Below are 25,810 nucleotides of genomic sequence, written 5' to 3'. Positions count from 1 at the left end.
TTTGAAATAAAAATTTGTGTAAAAATAAATTTATTTCTTTTAATGCTATATATATAAATAAAATGCTTTCAATTTACTCAAAAAACACTTTTTTACAAATACCTAGCAAACATCAGGCACTATGACAGGTACAGAGATGATAGTGACAATAAAGTGTGGTCCCTGCCCTCAAGGAACTGACAGTCTAGGAAACTGAAAAGTTAACGGGTAATAACATGCAATGTAACAAGGGCTTTGATGAGAATTCATATGAGACTATGTGATGGGAGCTACGGCTTTCACCAGTTCCTCTTCTTAGATGTATCTCTTCTTTGGCTCCAGAGCCAAAGAATTAATTGGTCCTTTTTTGTCTTCAGTTGAGTGGATTAAACCTTGAAAGTTTTTAAGTTCTAAAGATTGAAAGGGGAAAGCATCTTGAATTATGGAGGACACTAGAAATAGTATTTCCTGTGACAGGGGTTTCCTTCCAGCATAGTCACTTCTAGGGTTGTCAACCTGAAAAATCCTTTGGCATATTCTTTCTATACTATCCATCTTTCTTCTTTTTTTCCTCTTTCTCTTCTCCACTTTATATTCTAAAGACCTGGGTAGTTCCCAAAGGAAGAATGTTTTGTGGATTCTAAGGGTGATTTGTAGGTAAAGACAGAAAATGAATTTTTTTTTAGGAGGTACTGGGGATTGAACCTGGGACCTTGTACATGGGGAGCAGGCACTCAACCACTGAGGTACACCTGCTCCCTGAATTTGTTTTTTTTACCTTTAAGCTCCATACCAAAAATATGAACATAAACTTTCATGAAAGTAATTGAAAATGCAGATAATTTAAATTCCATTGCATTTTTCAGAACTCTCAGTCGTAATCCTCTGACAACTGTGGAAGATTCATATCTTTTTAAATTGCCAGCATTAAAATATTTGTAAGTATTGCAAAAATCTCTTGAGTCATGAGATGATTTCTGTTCTTTTACTTTCATCATAGAGTAAGTATTTTACTAAATAAGTATTTATGCTAAAAAGTCATAATTTTAATTTTAATTGGCTTATTGAAAAAAGTTATTGGCAGTGAAAATGATTAAAAAAGGATGTATAATGGGCAAGACAGCTAGCAGGGGAAGAGAGCAGTGTTGAAGAACATGTGTGAATGTGGTACATGTAGATATATATGTGAATATTGTTTATCCTGGAATGCAGAGATGAATAAGGTATACCTTATTACAAAGAAGTAAAGAATTGAGAGGTGAATGTAGTATGAGAATGACAAGTAGGATAATGGTAAAAGACTGTAGGTTCAGTGCCAAGGTCATTGATTTGATTATGCAAATAAACTTATATTTCTTCAATAAGAACTCTCTGGAATTGTTTTTTATGACATATAAACTCTTAAGCTGGCTTATTTTGCAGAGAAGCCAAAGTTGAAGTTATCTCATGACTTACTATCTTTTTAAGTACAGAATACTTGTGTTTTGGGGGTCATATTGTAAATGTTTGTGCTTTCTCCTTCAGAGACATGGGAACAACACAAGTGTCATTTACAACAATTGAGAACATCCTCATGATGACCCTTGCATTGGAAAAATTGTAAGCCATTTGTTCTTAGATTTATTTTCATGTAGTTTTCTTATGTTTGTTTTTATTATTGTCCATGTCAAGTTTATTGTGGTAAAATTTACATAAAATAATAGTCACATTTTTAAAATGCACAATTTTATGACTTGACAAATGTATAGTTATGTAACCATCACTGCAGTCAAGATACAGACTATTCCATTCACCCTGAAAAGATCTCTCATGCCTCCTTGTGGTCAATCCCTTCCTCCTACCACCAGCCCTGGTTAACCATCCATCTCATTTCTGTACCTATGGTTTTGCTTTTGCCAGAAAGTCTTACATATAGTATGCAGCCTTTTGTGTTTGCTTTTTTTCACTTAGCATAATCCTTTTGATAGTCCTCCATGGTGTTGCATATATCAATAGTCCATTGCTTTTTATTGCTGAGTAGTATTCCAGTTGTATGAATATACTATGATTTGTTTATCTATGTATCAGTTGAACATTTGGGTTGTTTCCAGTTTGGGGGGCCATTATGAATAAAACTGCTAAAAACACATACAAGTTATTGTGTGACCATATGCTTTCATTTCTTGGGAGTAAATACCTGGGAGTGGATTGCTGTGTCATGTGCCGAGTGCATATTTCATTTGTTAGAAACTGCTAAACTGTTTTCCAAATTGGCTGTTCCATTTTGCATTCCCGACAGCACTGTATGAGAGAAGTATTTGCTCCACATAGTCATCTGATCTTTATATTTCAGTCTTTTTTCTTAAAAATAATTTCATCCTTCCTAGTAGGTGTGTCACAGTATAGCACCTTAATTTGCATTTCTCTAATGGCTGATGTTAACTGTCTACTCAGGTGCTTTTTTACCATCCTTATCTTCCTTAATGAAGTGACTGTCCAAAACTGTTGCCAATTTTTAATAGGATACCTTATCTTATTATTAAGTTGTAAAGGGGCTTTATATATTCTGTATATAAGTTCTTTCTCTCAGATATGTGTTTTGTAGATATTTTCTCCCAGGCTGTAGCTCTTCTTGTCATTTTCATTCTCTTAAAAGTATTTTTGAAGAATAGACGTTTGAAATTTTTATTAACTCTAATTTAGCCTTTTTTTTTCTTACGCAGTTTGTTTTTTGTGTGTGTCTTATCTACTAAATCTTTGTCTAACCCAAGGTTACAAAGATTTTTCTCCTATATTTTCTTCAGAATTTATATAGTTGTATAGCTCTTTGTCCCAATAATATAATTTCTATTATAACACCTTCTTTAGGGATAATTGACCTACAAGAGTTGATTTTGACATATGTGTACAGCTTGAGGCATCATCAAAATCAAAATAATAACCATATCCATCACCTTAAAAGTGTACTCAAATCACTTTTTAATTCCTCCCTCCAGCCCCTCTTTGTGCCTCTCATTCCTCATGAAACCACTGATCTACTTTCCATTACTGTAAATTGGTTTGTGTTTTCTAGAATTTTATATAATTCCTTTTTTTTTTTTTTTTTACTGACTTTTTTAACTCAGCATGATTGTTTTGGAAGCCATCCGTGTAGTTGTGTGAATCAGTAGTTCATTTACTTTTATTGCTGAATAGTATTCCATTATATAGATACACCAAACTTTATCTGTTTACCTGTTGATAGACATTTGGGTTGTTTCTAGTTTTTGTCTATTACAAATAAAGTTTCTATGAACCTTTCTCTCAGGTAAATACCCAGAAGTGGAACGACCAGATCACATGGTAGGAGTATGTTTGACTTTTTAAGAAACTGTCAAACTATTTTCCAAAGACGTGTACCATTTTACATCCCTGTTGGCAGTTTATAAGCTCCATTTTCTCCAGATCTTTTCCAACTCCTGCTATGCTTCATCTTTTTAATTTTACATAATCTAATAGGTGTATAGTTGTATCACATTGTAACTAATTTGCAACTCCCTAAAAGATTAATGGTTTTGAGTATCTTTTCATGTGCTTACTTGACATTTTTTTGTCTTCAAATCTTTTGCCTATGTTTTAATTGGAGTTTTTTTTTAAGATTTATTTTTTATTTACTTCTCTCCCCTTCCCCCACCCCCTGTTGTCTGTTCTTCTGTGTCCATTTGCTGTGTGTTCTTCTGTGTCTGCTTGCATTCTTGGCAAGACCAGGAATCTATGCATCTTTTTATTGCGTCATCTTGCTGTGTCAGCTCTCCCTGTGTGCGACACCACTCCTGAGCGGACTGTGCTTTTTTTTCATGCAGGGCGGTTCAGCGTGGGGTGCACTCCTTGTGCGTGGGGCTCCCCTACGCGGGAACACCCCTGCATGGCACAGCACTCCTTGTACACCCAGTGCCGCATATGGGCAAGCTCACCACACGGGCCAGAAGGCCCTAGGCTCAAACCCTGGACCTCCTATATGGTGAGCGGATGCTCTATCAGTTGAGCCACATCTGCTTCCCTTAATATGAGTTTTGAGAGTTCTTTATATATTCTGGAAAAAAAGTGTTTTTTCTGATATGTAGTTTACAAATATTTTCTCCCATTTCTATGGCTTTTTTTTTTTCGTTCTTTCTACAGGAGAATTTCTTAATTCTGATGATGTCCAATTTATTATTATTTTTTCTATTATGGATCATGCTTTTGGTGTTTGCATAACTCAAAGTTACAATGGTTTTCTCCTATGGCGTTCATTGCACTGTCTTGGATTTGTGGGTTTATGGTTTTAATCAAATTTGGAAAAATTTTGATTAGTATCTTATCAGATATTCTTATGTGTTCTCTCACAGGTTTCCAGTACATTCATGTTAGGCTCTTGAAGTTGTTGCATAACTTAGTGATAATTCTGGGTTTTATTAAATTGTTGCTTTGTTTCTCTTTGTTTTTCATTTTGGGTAGTTTGCACTGCTATGCCTTCAAGTTCACTGATCTTTTCTTCTATAATATCTAATCTGTCACTAATCGTATCCCATGTAGTTTTCCTTTAGACATTGTAATTTTTAATTTCTAAAAGTTCGTCTTAGGTCTGTTTTAATAACTAGAATATAGGTCACCAGAAAATAGAAAGAGGTTAGAGAATGGAAAGCTGAGGGTTAATCTGTGCAGAAATGATAAAAAAAAAAAAGGTCATTAATCATTGGAAATTAATAGAAAAAGTGAAAACATGTCATAGTGTTTGTAATTAGCAGTGCTATTTTATGGGTATGAGAGTGGTTGAAAGGGAAAGTCTAAAGTCATGTATATAACTAGAAGGAAAGCTAAAAAATATGATACGGGACTGTATAGCATAGTGAAAACTCATGTGAAATATGAATATGGGTAACATTCCATATATAAGACTGTTTTTCTTTGAAACTGAACAAATGTATGTTAATGTTACAAGATATTAATATCAGGCAAAAATACAACCAAAGCAAACTGTGGAGGTAGTATATAGTAATATATTAATAATTTTTCAGTCAGGGTTAAAAAAAAAAAAAGAAAATACACTAAAGAAAAGAAACTTGATACCAGGTACTACATATTGCTTGACTCCATTAATACAAATAAGCTAATGAGACAGAAACAGAATAGCAGCTATTTAAAACAGGGGAAGCATAAAGAGATTGAGAGGGGATGAGTTTTGGTTTATTTGTTTTTTGTTTGTTATTATTATTGGAATAATGAAAATGCTCTAATAATGATTAAAGTGATATATGCACAATTATGTGATTATGCCACATACCATTGATTGTACCCTTTGGATGGATTGTGTGCTTTATTAATATATACCAATAATATGGATTTATCTAAAAGCAGAAGTTCAGTTTGGATCTGTTTTATATCCCTGATGCCTCTGTTTAACAAGTCCAATCTATAATCTAGATTTTTTAACATATGGACTATAATGACCATAACTGTTTAATGTACTTGTCTGCTAATTTTAACATTTGTGTCAGTTCTATATTGATTTTGATTGATTGCTTTTTCTCCAAATTATAGGCCATATTTACCTACTTCTTAGCATACCTGATCATTCTTTATTTGATGCCAGATGTGTATTTTTCTTTGTTGGGTGCTCTACATCTTTTATATTCTTATAAATATACTCGAGCTTGGTCTTGGGTGAAGTTAAGATACGTGGAAACAATTTTATCCTTTCACATCTAGCTTTTTAATTTTTTTTTACTTTTTATTTTCAGATCTAGCTTTTAAGATTTATTAGGTGGGGCCACAGAGTAGCCTTTAGTCTAGAACTCATTATTCCCTTCAAAAGAGGCAAGATCTTTCTGAGTACCCAGTGTGCCATGAATCATGAGGTTTTCCAGTCTGGCTTGCATGATATCCAGTTACTCTTTTCTCTAGTCCTTTTGGGTGCTTCTTTTCCTGGCCTCCAGTAGCTTTATCGCACACATGCCCTGATCAGTATGTCACTGAATATTTAAGAGATCGCTCTACGTATCTCCAGAGTTCTTTCTCTGTGCAGCTTCTTTCTCTCTAGAACTCTACATTGAAAACTCTAGTCACCCTAGTTTTCCTGGACTATGGGTTCCATTTCCTCAATCAGGGAGTACACTAGTCTCTACCAGAGTTTCTCCTTCATGCACCCTGGCCTGGAAAGTCTCTCAAAGCATTAAGCTAGGGCAATCATAGGGCTCACTTCCTTTATATCCCATCTCTTGAGAATTGCTGTCCTTCATTGCCTGATGTCCAATGCCATGTAAACCATTGTTTCATATATTCTGTGTGTGTGTTTTTTTTAAGTGCTTCAAGTGGGAGGTTAAATCCAGTCTCTGTTACTCTGTGTTGGAGTAGTCCTTGTATGTTTATTTATTCAACGGCATTCTTCCAAAAGAAGAGCTCCTCATCCCTCTTCTGGGTCTCATTATAAATTCATGGATTCTTCTTTACGTTATACCATAATATCATCACTATTCTTTCAAATGCTTAAATTGTCCAGATTTGGCCACTGAGATCACTGTTATCTCTATTATTGTTTAGTCACATAATATGTATTAAGGTAAGCTAAACAGATTTTTATGCCCATAATATTTTCCACATTTACCACTCACAACCCGGAAATTAAAAAGGGACTCCAGAAGTTGGAGGCGTAGTCAGACTCTGCTTTGATGTCCACCCTTTCCTGTGTACGCTCAACCCACAGTGAGACTTTTAGACTGAATGGAAATACTTCTAAATTACACTACAGATCATTATAAGCCCGATTCTAATCCCTACCGCCCTTATTCTACGTATAGGATTCCCCCTGCCATTCTACCCTTCTGTTGTGCTGTCCTCCTTACTATTTATTTACCACATATTTAAGATCAGCAATTTACCAACTGTTCCCCACTCAACTCTCCAGGCCATATGCCCAAGAACCCCTTCTTGCCCAGCCCTGTGGCCGTGGCCTGCCACTTCTCCCTACTCAAGGAACCCCTTTACCATTAGTTTAATTCTCCTTGTTTCTGTTTATAGGATTTTACCGAGTCATATGTCCTGCTGCCTCTGCCAATTTAAAAATAATATAGAGGTTATCTGCAAGACAGTCAAGCTGCGTTGTGACAGTGAATGTGTGACAAATACAACATGTTGTGGTGAGTCTGAATTGCCTAATTATAAAAGAGAACAAGTGATGCTGCTTTATAAAAGTTTTATTTGGAACTTCAGAGTTTCTGGTCTCTTACCCAGCTCTTGTAATGGATGGAAAGGCCCTTCCATTCCTAGAGTGTCCAACTCTGAACTTGCTCTGCATCTCAAGCTTTTCTATTCACACAACACTCAGGTGCATTTAACTATTTTTCTTTATATAAGGTTTACTGGCATTAACTTCAAGACTTCCAAAACATGACTTCCTTTATGTCCAAATAGCTTGAATACAGGTCTCTAACAGTGATCAGGGGCAAATAATAAATAATGACACTTTGCTACTTATACAAAGACAGTGCTGCTTATTTTTTAAAAACATATTCCGTCAATGATTCCCTTCTCCTCCAGAGGTGGCAGTACAGGCATTGTTACATTGCTAATCTCCTTTTAGAGATAAGGGGAAACAAGATCAAAGGTGTTAACTGCTGCAGCTTAAGGTCCAGGTTTCCTGTCTACAGTTTGGTTCTCTCTCTAAGCCCATGCTCCTCCTTTCCCATGCTCCTCACTTTCTTTGGCTTGCATTGCCACCAAAAGTAATTTAATTCTCCTGGAAAAGAAACCTATCTGCACAATAGTACTTTTTTTTTTTTTTAAGATTTATTTATTTATTTAATTTCCCCCCCTCCCCTGGTTGTCTGTTCTTGGTGTCTATTTGCTGCGTCTTATTTCTTTGTCCACTTCTGTTGTCGTCAGCGGCACGGGGAAGTGTGGGTGGCGCCATTCCTGGGCAGGCTGCTCTTTCTTTTCACGCTGGGCGGCTTTCCTCACGGGCGCACTCCTTGCGCGTGGGGCTCCCCCACGCAGGGGACACCCTTGCATGGCACGGCACTCCTTGAGCGCATCAGCACTGCGCATGGCCAGCTCCACATGGGTCAAGGAGGCCCGGGGTTTGAACCGCGGACCTCCCATATGGTAGACGGACGCCCTAACCACTGGGCCAAAGTCCGTTTCCCCACAATAGTACATTTGACTTTCTCACGGATAAAAGCTTTGTATGATTCCCCAAGTAGAGCTGGAAATATTAGAAATGAGCTAAAAGCAATGTAGGCATCCAAAATAAGTTGCTTTTTTTTTTTCCTTTTGCATTTCATGACCTCAATAAATGTTTATGCAGAAATCACTATTATTCCACAGATTTGTTGAACATTCCACATAGGCATGTATCCTGGAAAATTTTAAATCTCTTTTTTAAGAAAATCTTTTAACCTACACTCCCAGATCCCTGCCCAAATCTAAGGAGACAACCCGAGAGGACATAGTGTTTTTATCAGTGTAGAGCCCTCTGTTATGGGGGCTAAAATAAATGGGAGTAGAGACCAAAGGAGGGAGTTGGGTGAGTCGGTGGAGAAGGGCATGTCCAATGAGGACCTGGGGGGGGGGGCGGCGCTCTGCTTCAGCAGCTCCGCACTTGCTCCCCTCAGAGGTTTGACTTTCCTAGTGGTCATTTATGATGGCAGCAAGAATGTGAGTGCCCTGAGGAGGTGGGAGAAAAAGCCTTTCCCTCCCTCCTCATCTGAGGTATATGAACAAGAGGAGATAAGTAGATCTGCAGAGGTTGGAGCTGAGTGGGACAGTATTTTTCTCTCAGCTCAAGGCTTTTATTGAGCCCTGGGCAGTTGGCCCTTGGAGACCAATAGAATAAGCCTAAATATAGTTACTGTATTTCATATTATAGAATGTTTTGAGTTGGTAACTACTTCTTCAAAAGGTATCTTTTTCGCCTTGTGCTGTTGCCAGTCATAGGTTTAAGTTTGGGTTTATTTCTCTCCTCTCCATATAGTACACAAATGTCTGTTGACTCCTGATTTACTTGGCTAGGAAAATACAGACTGGGATATGTGGCCTGACAAAGAGCTGTCTGTTCCGTCTTTCGTTATCAAAAGCAGTGTCTTCTTTTTTGGCAGATGAGGAAGCATCTCTAGTGGATACAGAAGGAGCCTTCATGAAGGCTTTGCAAGCCCGGAAGAAGAATAGCAGTACTGAACTGACCATTGAGCCCGAGCAAGCATCCTCAGACAAAAATGGCGTCAGTCTGTCAGCTTCCACGAACGAACAGCTGGACTTCAATGATGACAGTGACGTTATTAGTGCACTGAATTACATATTGCCTTATTTCTCAGAGGGAAGTCTGGAAGATGTAGAATCAACATTATTACCATTCATTAAGCTGCTTTTGTCAAATCTGCAAGAGGGAGATAATCCCCTGAATCATTTGACAAAAAACACAAGGAACCTTCCTCTTAAGAACGCACCCAAGAATACTCTTTACAAAAAAAAATTAAGGAAACTCTATTTTCTGGAAAATTTGTTAGATGCAGAAATTCAAGAAAAAATTGATGAGGTTAAAAAGAAAGAAAAAACTGCCATGCCTATGCATTCCAACTTAATAGGTACCAAATTTAAACGCCAGATCTTTCAAAAGAGATTGGAAACTGCCCAGCCACAGGGCAGTTTCCAGGAAAACAGTCTGGCAAAGATTCAGAAAGCAAGTGTAGGAAAAAGGCCGTTGAGAGTGAACAGAGTCATCAAGGGACCAAGAGGCATCCAGAAAAGGCACTTCAAAGAAATGGGAGATCAGAGTATCAAGAGGAAACAGGGTGCCCAGGCATTTGTGGAGAACATCGCCAAAGAAAGAATACCCAGGAGGCCCACCCCAAGGGAGCTGGGGCGGTTTCGCAAGGTGCGGAGGCCAAGGAAATTGGTGGGAAACTCCTTCGACACTGAGCCTTCATTTGTAAAGGACCATAAGGCAGCAGTCTCTTCTTCCTTGAAGCAATACTCAATGGGCAGGCCTTCTACCACCATCCCTCTACGAGCCCCACCTGAGGTTAGAAACAAATTGAAAGACTTAGCCTACTCCGATTCTGTTTTAGAAGATGCAAAAGATAGAGTTAAACACATGAAGGCTCCTAAACCAATCTCATATTCCAGAAAAAATTACCTCTTTCATAAAGCTCGCTCTGGTGTAAGCCACAAAACACTCAAGGCCAGACCAAGTCGAAAGCTCAGAAAGGAAGGTTCATTCAATAGACTTACGCTTGAAAAGAGACCTCCTTTCTCTGCAATGAGAAGCCTCATAAATTCCCCTTCAGGAGAGGCTTTTTCATCTTCAGAACGAAATTCTCAGGAAAATCCTTTTTCAGAATTATTTGGTCTTTCAAAATCTCCTACAGAAAACATTGCTAAAGAAACAATTACTGCAAAAAGCACTTCTGCCAGAAGCATTTCTGTAGAAAACACTTCTGCAGAAAATACTACTGTGATACAAAAGACTGCCCCTATAACCCCTGCCATTACGAATTCTACCACTGCAAATTCTTCTGTGACTGTAGACAACTTAATGCTAACTGTTAACCGAACCAATGAAACCCAATGGGTATACCATAACTTGGGCACCGACTTACCCCCCAAGACCGAGGGCTCCACTCTTCCACTTCACTCATCCCCAGGTGATAAATTTGAAACTCAGCTAAACCAACAACTACGGTCTCTCATCCCCAACAACGATGTGAGAAAGCTCATTTCTCATGTTATGCGGACTTTGAAAATGGACTGCTCTGAGCCCCATGTGCAACTGGCCTGTGCAAAGCTCATCTCCAGAACAGGCCTTCTGATGAAGCTTCTCAGTGAACAACAAGAAGTAAAGGTGTCCAAGGCAGACTGGGATACAGACCAATGGAAAACTGAGAACTATATCCATGAGAGCACAGAAGTCCAGAGTGAACAAAAAGGGCGAAGATTAAGTGAGGTGAGGATAAGTCCAGAAACATGAGACCTAGGCTTTTCCATCAGAGTTTAGGACATGGCATTGGAGCACCCAAGCAGGAAGCCCAGAGGCTCCTAGTTCATGCTTGTCTCGGCTATGTAACTTTGACCAAGACAGTGATCCTACCGCTTTGCTCATTTACGGAATGGTGCCGCTATTCCTAGGGTGGATGAGAAGAGGACCCAACACACAAACAAATTATAGAAGAGTGCTTGATAACATTACTTAACACATTCAATTTGGTATGGTCTTTAAAAACCTGTAAATTAGATTCACATGGAAGAATGGGGTTTTTATGCTAAATAGATAGCTTTCGTCTTTTCCATTGCTTTGTTGTTGTTTTTAAATTGTTCTTCCCTTTTTTTTTTTAGCCCACAAAAGAAGTTCCAGGATATGGCTATAACAACAAACTCATCTTGGCAATATCCGTTACTGTGGTAGTGATGATTTTGATTATAATTTTCTGTGTCATTGAGGTAAGGACAATTAATTCAGGTTTCTGGAATACATCCTGTCTTTATAATAGATTCAGAACCCACAAACTAAAAAATCAAAGCCACTGTCCCACCTGCTACTACTACTTGGCATTCCTCTTCAGTCATTAGGACTGAGGTACACTTTGTTCTTTTATTGCAAAGTATATTCCAGGAATTTTTACAGGAAGGAACCCCACTCCCAGGAGATCTCTGTGGAATTAAAACCAAGATAACAAGCTGTAAGACTACTTTGAGAAGTTAAGTTTAAGAAGGCTGGAGTTGATGTGATAGCAAAATTTCTTCAACCCAAAACTGTCAGCTCACTGATGAACTCACAGTCACTTTTCTTCTATCACTGATTCCTTTCCTTGTTGGGGGAAAGGATGAGAGGCAATATACTCTCTGCTTTCATGGAGCTATCAGTCATGCTGGGGAGATAAGACACAGTAAAAGGATGAAAGTGTTATCTTTAAAAAAAATTATTTATTTCTGTCCCTTCCACCTTCCCCCCCCCCCCAGGTGCCTGCTCTCTGTATCCATTTGCTGCGTGTTCTTCTATGTCTGCTTGTATTCTCATTGGGCGGCTCCAGGAATGGATCCTGGGACCTTCAATAGTGGGAGAGAGGCGATCATTCTCTTGCACCACCTCAGCTCCCTGTTTTACTACATCTCTTATTGTCTCTGCTCTGTGTCTCTTGTTGCGTCATCTTGCTGTGCAAGCTCTCCGCATCGGCTGGCAGTGCTGCACGGGGCAGCATACCTGCACAGGGTGGTGGTACCATGTGGGCCGGCATTCCTGCACAGGGTGGCACTCCTCTGTGGGCTGGCACTCCACATGGGCCAGCTTGCTGTGTGAACCAGCCTGCCTTCACCAGGAGGCTCTGGGCATCAAACCCTGGACTTCCTATATGGTAAACGGGAGCCCAACTGCTTGAGCCACATCTGTTCCCCTGAAAGTGTTATCTTGTAGATCTGTTAGGTTTATTTAGCATCTTTCTTCTCCAGTGTGTTAGGCATTGTCTAAATAGGTTAAGTTAGGTGGCAGACTTGGCCCAGTGGTTAGGGCGTCTGTCTACCACATGGAAGGTCTGCGGTTCAAATCCCGGGCCTCCTTGACCCGTGTGCAGCTGGCCCATGCGCAGTGCTGATGCACACAAAGAGTGCCATGCCACGCAGTGGTGTCCCCCTCAAAGGGGAACCCCAGGCGCAAGGAGTGCACCCTGTAAGGAGAGCTGCCCAGCGTGAAAGAAAGTGCAGCCTGCCCAGGAATGGTGCCGCACACAGGAGAGCTGACACAAGATGATACAACAAAAAGAAACACAGACTCCCGTGCCGCTGACAAAAACAGAAGCTGACAAAAAAGAAGATGCAACAAAATAGACACAGAGAACAGACAACTGGGGTGGGGGGAAGGGGAGAGAAAGAAAGAAATAAAGAAATCTTTTTTAAAAATAAATAAATAAATAAATCGGTTAAGTTAAACTGTTGCCACTAAATTAATGCATCAGCCTACTCAACTACATGTACCCTATTCCTTCTGTTCAATTATACAAGGGTTTATTAATTTTCCCAATAGGTGGGTACTAGCATATACAAAGTCAGGTTCAATAAACTGACAAATCTTGACCCTACCATACCAATCCAACCTATTTTACCCCATTTGCCCTTTCCAATGTGATGGCTACCCTCCATGCCAGCCAAAGCAGCTCCTCAGCATACCCCAGGTACACCATACCCATTCCATCTGTGCTTTTGCCCATCTAAAATTCCCTTAATTCACCCTGTCTGTCTAAGTCCTATCAAGCTGACAAAAGCCAACTCAAGTCCATCTTTCCCCCTGAAGCCTTCCCTGAATACTCCTGGTCCTAGTCCATCTGTGAGATCTGTCGCCATGTCATGGCAGCCATAGCAAGGCATTCCCCCTCCTTGAGAACTCAACAATGTGGTAAACAGTTTTTAAAAGTGTGGCTAACCAAGACAGAACACATGATGGAGCAGACAGATTCATAAGAACCAGACGGCTGCCTGGTCAGTCAAAACCTGGCTGAATGTATTAACATATCTAAACAAAAGTATGTCTATTGGCAGGAAGTTTCTGTAAAAGAGTAGAAAGGGAAGGAAGAGGCCAGCATGGGCAGTGCCCATCCTAATATTGCCCAAGAGTGAAGGAGCTGCCAGCAGCAGATGGGGCACCTCGGGCCCACAGGAGGCGGTGCCTGCGGGGCAGATGCATGGATCTAGAAACCTCAGTCCTTTCCACTGAATGCCGGAATCAGCTGATTCCTTCTGTTCTGATTCTTTGCTCACTAAGTGGCCTTCTGACTGTGGCATTGTGTGCCACGTAGGCCTCTAGATAACTCCCTGATGGTGTAGGCACAGATGTTCTGTCTGTGGAATAGATGTATTGGCATCTTAAACACTGTCAAGTCATAATCTGACATTCTGATTTTTGTACAGTCTTGTGATATTGATAAGGTGAGACTGTCCTATCAGGAAGAAGTGAGTTCTCTCTTGGTAAGGGAAAGAGTCTGATTTCTGAGTCTGGGAGGCTGGGGCCCAGCATGGGGTCAACTTGGCAAGGCCTCTAGGGAGACAGTCAATCACTGGCCATTGCCCAGACAGTACCTTCCTCTCCTCCAGCTGGCATATGACCCTTCCTTTCTATAAAATCATATGCTGCTTTTGATTTCCATGTGTAGTTTAACCTTGTATTTGTATTTCTTTATGTGCTTTCATTATTTCCTTTTCCCCACTTAGATTATAAGCTTTTTTAGGACCGGAACCTTGTAGTGTTCTCAAAGGAAGAGAGCTAAGGCATTATATCAGTTCCACAACGGGGATAATACAACCTAATATTTATATGAGGTAGCATAGAGTCCAGCAATAGACAGAACCATGCATTCCTAAGACTTTTGAAATGGTACCTCCTAATATTTTGATAGTGTCTTTGACAGTTAGCAAATTTAGCTCCTATTTATGCCAAACATTGGACTAAGAGCTTAATGTATTTTGTCTGACTTAATCCTCAAAACTAGCCTGCAAGCAAGACGTTGTCATCCTTCTTTTACACATGAAAGAGATCGGTTTAGGCTCCAGTGGCAAAACCAAAAGCAGAACCAGAGTCAATGCCCATAAAGCCTGGGCTCCTTCGTACCACTGCTCTGTTTTGCCTCCTTAAAGACAAAAACAAGTGGGAAATAGTTGAAATATTGACATACAGTGAAATAGTATAATATATTTAATATGCAAACATCTTTTATAAAACAAGAAAAGACCAAAAACAAAAAAACCCAGTGGGAAATGAAGCAGAGGCTACAACGGGTAGGAGGTGTGTTCACGTACTCCCATCTGTCTGTCCTCTCCTCATGGCTTATGGGGTGCGGGTCTTGTTATGGAGGACTTTGCTACCCCATGGGATAAAACTAGTTTCCTATATTTTCTTCTGATACTTGTGAAACAGTGTGTTGTTATTTTTCTTTTTTAATCCATCTATAATTTGTTTTATTTGGTTGGTTTGGGTGTGGTTGAGGTAGGAAACCTAACTCCCCTTTTCCCCCACATGAATATCCAGTTGTTTTTAAATCTCTTATTGAATGGTTAATTCTTTTCTCACTGATCTAAAATTACATTTTTCTTGACAGTCCTATTCCAGGACCAGAATTACCCTACTTGATGCCAGTTGTTTGATAACATGTTTGCTATTTGGTAGGGCATGCTCCTGCTCTTTGATCTTCTTTTTCACGCTTTTCATAGCTATTTTTGCACATTTTCTCTATGTGTTGGAATTGGAATGGAATTAACATTTCCTTTTTAGAAACATGGCATCTCACACCATGTAATCCGTGCTTACTGTCATTGTGAAGTTTTACTGCTGAGTTCACGCATCTTTTATTCAGTTTATTTCTAAGTACTTTATACATTTTTATTGCTATTGTGAATGGGATCTTACTTCCATTACATTTTCTAATTGGTTTTCTAATTACATTTCTAATTGGTTTTTGGTGGTTGCACAGAAAAGCTACTGAGTTTTGTGGGCTGATCTTTTGATATATCCAGCTACCTTACTGAATGCTCTTATTACTTCCAATAAAAATTTGGTTGATTCCTTTGCGCTTTTTAGGTTCGTCATCATTTCATATGGAAATAATGATAATTTTGACTCTTCCTTTCTAATGCTTTTACTCCATTTATTTTTCTTACCTCATGGGTGGTACTAATGTTTTTCTTGTTGCATTATTGGTGGTGCTCCTAAACAGTGTCTAATAGTAACAGTAATAACAGGCATCCCTCTCTCCTTTCTGACTTTGAAACAATGTTGTTTGGGCTTCTGGTAGATACTTTTACCAAGTACATTAGTCTGACAAGGGGGTGCTGATGCAAAGTTCCAGAAATATGTTGGCTTTTATAAAGGGTATTTATTTGGAGTAGAAGCTTAAAGTTACAAGGCCCTAAAGAATCCAACTCAAGGTTCCTTTCTCACCAGTCAGTTGCCACGTGTTGAAGCAAGATAGTTGCTGGTCACTGCGAGGGTTCAGCCTTCCTCTCTCTCAGCTACAGGTTGGCACAGGGCTCTTCTCTCTTCCTGGGGCTTTAGCTGTTTAAGCTTTCTCCTTTCTGTCACATGGCAAGACCAAAATAATCAAATTCTTTCCTCTTCCTTGTCTTCTTTTGTGTGTCTTCTTGACTGAGTATCCATTTATATAGCCCACCAAGGGGGTGGGGACTCAACCCTGAATTAAACTCTAATAATAATAATAATAATCTTAAACTGCCATACCACGTTAAGAATGTTTCCCTCTTTTGCTACCTCTAAGAGTTTTTATTAGGAATTACATGTTGCTTGTTATCTAAAACAGTAAAATATATTAAGTGCCACCTGCACTCAAGATTCTAAACTAGGTATTGTGGAAGAGCCAAAGAACTATGAAAGAAGCTAGTACACCTGTCCTGGAAAAAAAATTGTCATCTGGCTGGGAAGATAAGACTTAAGATAAATAAAAGGAATGAATAAAGCTTTGGAAAGAATGGTTATTGTGATAGATAATCATGGTTATGTTTTTCTTCCAAAACAGATTTATTCTCATAGAGCAGCATCAGAGGAAGATGAAGAAAAAGGCCCACGGTAAATAATAACCTGGCAATTTTTAACATAGAATTTTTAAACTAGAGAATAACCTAGAGCTCATATATTTTGATTTCCTCATTTTTTAGTGTGGAAACTGTCAAAGGCATAAAAATACTTATCCTAATGCTTTGCCTGGCTCTAGAAAATTAGCTCCTCAGCCAAAGCTGATTCAGAGGGGCCCGGCATGGATGCACCTGCTGTCATCAGTTCTTGAAGGAAAGGGTGGGGGAGGAGAGGTTTGAGCTGAGCCCGTCTCTTCCTGCTGCTGGTGGGCATCAGGCTGGCCAGAGGCTTTTCTGGAGTCTCTGGGGAAGGCACAGGGAAGGCCGCACGGCTTGGAGGTCAGGGACCAGTCTCATTCAAGGCTGATGGAAGGAAAACTACATGAGTCCTTCCTGTAAAGTGGCCAGAAAACTTCCCTTCTCATCCTGCTAGTTTTCAAGCCCCTACTCATCCCCTTTATTCAAACCTCACTGAATTTTCATTAGGAGAGACCCAAGATAGCAGCTTGTGTCTTTCCCTTTTATAAGAAAATGGAGACGGAGAAAGGGAAAATATCTTCCCCCATGGTCACATTACTAATGAGTGTCAGAAAGAGGGTGGTTCTTTTCCCTTCGCCCACTTCTCCATTGATTATACAGTGCTCGGGCCATGAGCTACGTTTTATATCACAACTCAGTATACATATACTTAGATAGACACTTTTTAAAGCAAACATATTCCACAATCTGATATTTTCTATTTTGTTCAGCTTCTTTTTGTTTGGTATGGTTTTGTTTTGTAAGGCCAGCCCTGACCTTATATTGATTGTCAGTGATAACCTGCGGTGTGAAAATCAGAGAGCTAGTTAATTTTGCTAGCTAGACTAAGGCTTTTAACTTGGTGTGATTCAGCCTATAGGATAAAGCAATCTGTAGGAGAAAGAAGCATCTTCTCCACTCATCTCCTACCCTCTAGCACATGATGCATGAAAGACTACATCTGAAGGGAACTGATGTAAAATATCCCTAGAGAGGGTGGCCCAGTATGGCTGTGCAGTTTCTTCACTGCACAAGGGCCTCTGACAAGTGGGTGAATGGGACTGAGAATTCTGCCTATACTCCATGCCCAGCCACGTACAAAGATGTCCCCAGAAACATTAGGGGGCCCTCTTGGATGGACACTGAAAGCTCCTGGAAGTCCAGCATGCATGGGAATTGTTTAAAAAATCCAAAGTCTGTGGTGATTTTGCTAGTTGTGATTTATGGGCAAAGGTAAACATTTAGTCCTGCCAAGACAAGAGATGTCTGTAGTGAGAGACACAGAGAATGCCACAAATCACTAACCGTCCTGTGTGTGTGTGTGTGTGTGTGCGCGTGTGCATGTGCATGCACGTGCTTTCCCCCGAGGGGCTTCCTTCGATTTCTGCTGCAAAGGAAATGCACAACTGAAAGTGAGAATCAGGTAAACTTACACAGCACTCAGTACTGCACCCAGAGAAAGCAGGAGATGTACACTATTAACATTCCCATTTCTATTTTCTAGGAGGGATTTTTCTGGAGAAGACGGCCACTTTGACTGAGGGATATGTATAAGCCTCTCAACGCCACACGCAAGAAAAACATGGCACACAAGCTACATGACAAAGACTCTTCAGATTAGGATGAGATTTTCAACAAGGATGCAGGGTAAATGACGGGGGACAATTTAAACGTCTTATCTAAATGAGTTAAAGTCTTACTTTCAAGAGTAAAAGCCATTGGCATCAATCTTCTCCCAGGGAGCGCAGTGCCCCACCAGAGAAAATGGAGTCTCTAGAAGCTGCTGAAGAGGAAACTGAAGAAGCCACAGTGTGACCCCCGCCCCACCTCAGGCCACCTGCAGATTTTATTTTCTAATATTGACTTCTCAGCATTACTTGTAAAAATGCCTATTTTCCTCATATTAAAATGTTTAAAACCCATAGCCGATTCTAGCTATGTGGTAAGGAATCAAAATGTAAATAGTTAAATTGATGTGGGCTATGGGTGGAAGGCTCTTTGTCTCTTCAGAGATAACTAAGTTGTTTGACTTGTGGGTGTGGAATGGTAAGAGGCTGCAGTCCTGCCCTTAGGGACACTGGCAGGGGCTCCAGTCCCAGGAAATGTTTAACAATGCAAGGGCTATAAACTTTAAGTATTTAAGAGAACTGAAACAAAGGGACCATTTGGCCTTTCCTCTCTGTATAAAAAACATTTGAAAATCTTGTTCGGGGCTCAGGATTCAAACAGAAGTTCCCGAGTCTGGCCATCAATAAACCATTTTTCCTTCTCAAAATCATTCCTGAGTCCTGGCCTCTCTATACTCAAATAATTGAACTTCTCTTAAATTCTACAACATTTTTGGTGACTCTGGTGGGACAACAAACGAAGGCCAGAGACGGTAGCATTTTGCTGCCCCTTCCAAATCCCCGAGGAAGCCGGGAGGACTCGGGTGAACCCCAAATCTGGGCACCCCTGGATTAAATTTAATCCAGAAAAGATGTGGGCTCCACCAGAATCTTCCCGACAAAAATCGAGGGCAATGGAAGGTCTGAAGAGAAAGATTCTGGGAACGAAAAAGAACTCTGAACTTGGAAGAAGGTAAGACTCCCCGGGTGAGCACAGTCTGGAAGGCCCTAGCTTTAATTGCTAGGAAGGGGAGGCTGATCACCTCCCGAGAGAACCCTAGTAGCCCCAGAAGGCTGGGGGGAAGCCGTTCTCTCTAGGCTTGGGAAAAGGAGAAAAACCAGGGAAAAGCCCTGGTGTTTTGGGTTTGTCTAACTGCATGTTAGAATCTGGTACTGGTCTTATATCCACTAAAGGAGTGGAGTCTCGATTTTAATAGGAAGGGCTATTTATAGGTTCAAGTCCTAATGTCCTAGAAATTGGTCTAGATTAAGGGAAACAAAACATGGTTACAGGAAAATGGATCAGCTTTTCTGGTGGAGCTTGGTCTGGGTCTAAAGTTTAAACAGTGGAAAAGTCTAGCTGAAATCTTTTGTTATGGTGCTAATTTGTGAATGAATTCGCTTTATACCAAATGTTAAGTGTTCTGAGGTTTGTGATGGCTGTGGGGGCAGCCATAGTAAAAATAAATATATAACTTGTGGGTCAAATTAGTGACTTTTGTGCTTCTGTCTGTGTCAGCTCAATGCTAGTGTTGAAGTTGTGTCCTTATGTAAAGTGGAATTACAGCTGAGCTGGAGCCCTCCCTTGCCATTGGCAAGGGAGTGAAATGATTCTGGGGCAAAAGCTGAGGAGTCTGGATGTTTGCGGAGTCTAGATGTTTGTGCATGCTCTGCTGTCTTGTGTCTGGTCTGGCCCTTTGCGGGGGCTTGGAGGCCATCTGTGTCCGCGCCAAGCACCCAAGTTTGTGGGAAATGTCCCAGTCAGGGCGGCTGAGTTCCTGGGAGAGTTGCCAAATTTGAGTAGGTTCTGTCTGCCCATTTTGGCTGAAAGCTGGAAAGCAGGGAGCAGCGTGCCCCTTTCCAGTGAGTCCACCCTTCTATTCATAAGCCGCATTCCTGTTTGTTGTGCACCCGACTGCCTGGAAGGGGGAGAAGTGAAGGGGGTGAAAAGCAGAATCAGAATAAATGCAGTAAAGTTCCCTCCTTAGGGTGTCAAAGCCAAAATACGTTTGCATTCTGCTCAAGTTCTTAGAAAGTATTGTAGTAACCTTAAGTAAGAGAATGTGTTCTGTGAAAGTAAAATTTGTCTTAAGGGTATAAATAATTATAAAAGTTTTACAAAGCATTGTTTAAATTAAGGTATTTAAGTGGCTAATTGCAGAAAGTCATTATTTAACAAAACTGAATTGATAATAATAATAAAAGGCAATTTTATAACAAACTTATTTGGCAGCCAATCTCCCCTGCCAACTTGCTTCCAAAAAAAAAAACTGTTTCTGGTATTACATGCTACTAAGTATTTAAAGTGAAAAAAAGTTCATTATTTTAACAAGCTTGTTTAGTATTAATGGCAATTATATGTTGTAAGAAGTTTGCCTGGTAACTTAGTATGTGGGATATATGGAGTGTGTTTTTATTGTTAAGGAAACAGAATATGATTTTGTCCTAAGATAAAATGATTGATTATTAGAAAGAGTAAAGTGTGGAACAAAACCTGAATGAATATTGAAAGTGTAGAAGGTTTGTGGAAAGAAAATTTTATGATTAAAATTAAGTAAAATCAGTATACAAAGAAAATCTGTTTTATCAAAATAACTTCTTGTGTTTTAACCTCATCATTTCCTCAGTGTTTGAAAAAGAAGGGGTCTTCTCTTTTAAAGAACATTATATTCTAGAGATCAAATCCTAAAAAATAGCTTTTTATTTCAAACTAACTACAAGAGATTTATTCTTTTACCTTAAAAGAAAAACTAAAGTAATAGTTAAGTTCATATAATATGTTATAAGTCGAATAAAAGGTGTTTAAAGGTGTTACAAAATTAAGTTTTTTAAAAAAATTAATAAAAACTGTAACTAAGTTAAAATCATTTATAAATGCATTTATGTTATAAAACAGTGGAAAGGTAATAACTGAAATTATAGCTAGGTGAATTTAGCTTGAAATTATTAAGTGTAAACTCTAAACTTTACCTTTCCTTAGTTTATGGTTACTTCAAGTCTAACCTCACCCCTTGCCTTTGCCTATGGTTATTTCATAATAGCTTCTGCCCCTATAGGCCAGAGAAGAACTGGAACATCACTGTCTCCTCTCCTGGTATTAGTAACCCTTTCTCTCATGAATTCAAGTGTAAACTAAATAAATTGCTGCCTGATAGAATAAGGTTAAATGACCACTGGAGTTTTATTATCTCCAAAACCAAAAAGGGGGGTAGAGAGGGAAAAGTCTCCTGCCTTGACAGTCAGTGTTCCTAAGAGTGGCAATTCATGAGAGAAAGCAGTCTGTCTCCCTGAGGCTTCAAATAGCCTCAGTAAATATATATAAAATTAATCTTGTTGCTTATCCAAAATTCTGCTAAATTCAAAGTAAAATATAAAGTTCTAAAACAAAATAGTGCTAAAGCATTGAGAACATTTTGGTTATTACAATCCATTAAGTAAGAAAAAAAATTCTTGTAGTAAACTGCATGGTCATAGTGCAAATTGAGAAGCGTTTCAAAAGTCTTTGAAAAGTTTAAAGTAACTAAAGTCATGTTGTTGTGTCAAACTATTTCATGTCTGCCTATTTGCTCAAATTGTTGAAGTTAAATATGCAGTTATATAAGTAATATGTATTTCTGAACCCCTAATTAATTAAGCTAAACAGTATATAAAATAATACAAATTATAAGTAATATCAATGAGTTGTGTTTGTGTCTAACTCTTTGTGTCTGCCCATTTTAAAAAAATGCTCAATGTATGTCTTCATACATCAGGATAATATCAAATTAACAAATAAAAATTCTTAAAAGAAGTCTATTCAAATTGTTAAAAATTAAATATGCAGTTATATTTATAAATATTCTTAAAGCCCAAATTGAACTAAGCAGGATGAAAAAGTCATAGAAATCTGATTATAGAAACAATTGGGAAAGGGCCTCCTTTGCAAGAGCTTTAAAGGCAAGACTAGGTGTAGCAGATTAAACCTATCTACTAAGCTAGGGAATTAAGAATCAGTTTGCCTAGTAATTTCCTAGTTTAAACCTTTGTCAGCCATAAAATGCAAAAAAAAAAAACAAAAACAAAAACAAAGATTAGGTTAATTTTCACATAAGAAAAATGTTAATGTAACCTGGCGGCCTGCTGCCTCAGTCTCCCACCCCTAAATTGAACAGCAGTGGAGACCAGTTTAGGCCAGTCCTATGGGCAATAGAAGGATGCCCAAGAAGGAGCTAACTAAGTCGGTGCCATTTCAGCACTAAATTCTATTCCTTATTTAACAAAGGGAGGAGCAGGTAAAAACTAAAATTGTTAGAATGTGATAGAGGAAGCAATTAAATCAAACTTTTGTGTGGAAAAGTTATATCTCAGATAAGCTGTAACTTCTAAAGTATCCAATCTATAGAAAAACAGGAAGAGCTTGCATGCTAGGCTTAGGGGTATAAATTGTGTCATTTTTCTTTGTTCGTAGCACCAGCCATATCTGGCTCTGCACCCCTTCTTGCAAGATTAAGAATAAATTATTTTCTTCTCCACAATCTGGTGAGCCTTATTTTCTTCCAGAAAATTTCTTTCCAACAAAATAAAAGTAATTAGTGGCTCTATTAACAAATTTCAGTAAGTAAAGGAAAGTCCATAAATACTATGGAAAGATCTTTCCTAGGTTATGATTTTTAAAAAATTAAGTAATTGTGTAATGTGTTTTAAAACCTGGTAGTCAGTATGCATGTGTTTTAAAACCTGGTAGTCAGTATGCTTTTAAATTAATAATTTTCATAACTTTAAGAAAAAAAGTTTTTAGCTTCCTGTAAAGGAAAAAGAGAACATTCCTTGCATAAACTATTATAGTTTCAATTTTATTTAACTTGAGTGTAATCTCCAATAGTTAATTTATAAACTAAATTAACATTATGTATAAAATCTTTAATGAGTGAAATTAGGCTAAAGGTAAAAGATTGTAGATATGCTCTCTTAAATAAAGAGTAAATTTCTTTCATTGGTAATTGTAATTTAGTAAGTTTATTTAAACATGAAGTGGCTAGTCAATGTGGTTATAGTCAATTATAAAGAGTTTGTAAAACATCCTCCAACTAAAAATGTTTAAATAGTTCTAGTTCTAAAAAAGTCATTGTTAACTAAAACTTAGATTGGTTATTAGTAGCAGAAATAACTTCATGATAATAAACCTGTCTGAAGGCCACTGCAAAGTACACATTTAAGTAAATAGTAATAAAAAGTTATCTTTATTATATTGGAAGTCTTCTGTTTTCATTTTAACAATGAAAAATAATATTTTTCCTCTATTACTAAAGTAAAGTACCTACTGTTATCTTCATAATAAAATTGTATAAGTAAACAGTCATTTAATATATGATGTGTTGCATTAAATTGTTTAAAATATATATATAAACAAAGAATAAACGTTAACATTATCAAACTCTTGTGCATTCGAACCAGGCCTTGTATACATTGCAGGTGGCCTCTCCATGTGAGTTATTAGCTAGGCTAGTCACTGACCCCTCAATTAAAAATATGTGCTATATCAGTCTCTAGTTCTGCTCCTGAAGTCGATGGAAACTATATTGCAGTTTCAAGCTCCTACAGCCAATAATGACTCAGTACAGCCAAGTGTACAATGGATATCGCCTCCAAACTGGCACTATTCCATAGTGCCAGAGAGCACTATGCACCAGGCTAGTAGAATACTAGAAAATCTCTCTAAGATAAAGGATGCTGCAACTTGCTCACAGCGTTAAAGAACATGCTAAGTGGAGCCATGATACCAGGCTACTGTAAGTAAAACTTAAACACAATTGGCATTATGGCCTGCTCTCATGGAGAGATAACATGTAAAGTATTACAAACCTGAAACTCAAAACTAATAATTGCAACTCTGAATCCTTATGCATTAAGTAATACATTAGTTAATATTAAGTGCTGTATTTTTATCCTGTACTAAATATATGCCTAATAATTGTAATGTTATCTTTTCTATTTTGGATCAAGTGCAGAAGTATATTAAACATGTTAAATTCCTGGTAAAATCATTTTCTAAACAGTTAATAACATGTCTATAGAATAAGGTAGCAGTCTCAGCCAGTCTCAGTCAACTTCTATATTCTGCTGTACTCTGCTGTATAGCAAAAGTGAGGCTTGCTTGCTAATGGTAAGTCACCTATTGAACAAGTCAAAATTGCTAGAAATTGTACAATAAAAACCAAGGTGTAAAAACCTTTATTCTGTAATTCTGATTACTCCCACAGGTGAAAACTAAGAGTATTTCCAAATTAGTGTTCTAATCCTGAGTGAAGCCAGTTGCCCAAGGAGTGCCAATTCACCAGGAGCATCTAACAGAGCAAATAAGTGTCAATCATTAAACAGCTTAGAATGTGTCTTCAAACAAAGCTAAATGTCTGTTGCAATTTCTCTCTAAAGATGAATAACTTAAAAAAGAATATATATACTGTTCCCACCAGCTTTTAAGGAATGCCATCTTTATAGGCACCTAACCTTATCTACCTCTGTAATCCAATGTGTCCTCTTTTAAAAACAGGTATTCCAAATTTTTAATTAAGTTTGTTTCTTTCAGAGTGAACATCTTATTAACCATATGAAAACTTCATCCAACTTCGTACAGAATGCCAGATCCATCTTCCCCCAGTTAGAATAAATTAAAGAGTTTTACACCTTATTAGGCAATGACTACAGCCCATGGCCAGCAGGAAGCAGTTACAGAAAAAAAATCATCTCCCTTCAGCACCCCTTTTAAATTAAAGGTGTAAACTCTTTAAAAGTAAAATAAAAGTAATAGATGGATCTGAAACCTAACTGAAAATCCACGTGTGTGCCAGTAGCAGCAGAATAACTGCAGAAGGCCCCTGCCCAAGATTCTGCTGTCCAAAATGAAAAGTTCTAAACTTCTAAAAACAGTCCTAGATGCTGTACTAAAGACTAATAAATAATCAATCAAAACAACAAATAGCCATCCACCTCATAGCTCCAACAATAATTATGCCAAAGCTTAACAAGTTAAACTTTGGCAAAAAGGGGGGAATAATGTGGGCTATGGGTGGAAGGCTCTTTGTCTCTTCAGAGATAACTAAGTTGATTGACTTGTGGGTGTGGAACAGTAAGAGGCTGCAGTCCTGCCCTTAGGGACAGTAGCAGCGGCTCCAGTCCCAGGAAATGTTTAACAATGCAAGGGCTATAAACTTTAAGTATTTAAGGGAAATGCAAAAAGTAAATATGCTAAAAGCTTATCTAGAATATCTGCAGTCCATGCTAAAAGCTTACCTAAGATGTGGAAGAGATATATGCTAATTGAAGCCTATTGAGAACTGAAACAAAGGAACCATTTAGCCTTTCCTCTCTGTATAAAAAAACATTTGAAAATCTTGTTCGGGGCTGGGAATTTCTGTTATTCCCGAGTCCAGCCGGCCATCAATAAACCATTTTTCCTTCTCAAAATCATTCCTGAGTCCTGGCCTCTCTATACTCAAATAATTGAACTTCTCTTAAATTCTACAACAAAATAACGAGGTGTTTATCAAGGGCCATAGACAAGAAAAGCAGGGCTGGAGCTAGAATTCCTCACCGTAGCCATTACTCCTCCAACCAGCAATGTGGGCAAAGGAGGAGGAACAGGGGCTTCTCTCCCCCATTTCCATAGTATAGTT

The 25,810-nt window shown here is 38.6% G+C and overlaps 1 protein-coding gene and 1 long non-coding RNA gene across 3 annotated transcripts in view; one reads left to right on the top strand and one right to left on the bottom strand.

Annotated features, from left to right (window-relative positions):
* Window positions 1-25,810, bottom strand: part of LOC105744676 (uncharacterized) — a 146,799-nt gene that overhangs the window by 25,543 nt on the left and 95,446 nt on the right. The window lies entirely within an intron of this gene.
* LOC101444894 (leucine-rich repeat-containing protein 37A3-like) lies at window positions 755-18,126 on the top strand. Its single transcript, XM_058284414.2, has 8 exons — window positions 755-917; window positions 1,504-1,578; window positions 6,994-7,112; window positions 9,069-10,912; window positions 11,302-11,406; window positions 16,479-16,528; window positions 17,947-17,974; window positions 18,056-18,126. The coding sequence occupies exons 1-8, from the start codon at window positions 796-798 to the stop codon at window positions 18,086-18,088; spliced, it is 2,376 nt and encodes a 791-aa protein (XP_058140397.2). The 5' UTR covers window positions 755-795; the 3' UTR covers window positions 18,089-18,126.

Source organism: Dasypus novemcinctus, chromosome 21 (assembly GCF_030445035.2).
Source record: "Dasypus novemcinctus isolate mDasNov1 chromosome 21, mDasNov1.1.hap2, whole genome shotgun sequence".
NCBI classification, from domain to species: Eukaryota; Metazoa; Chordata; class Mammalia; order Cingulata; family Dasypodidae; genus Dasypus; species Dasypus novemcinctus.
Note: the sequence above shows the minus strand (reverse complement) of the source record. Positions and strands in the feature narration are given on the sequence as shown.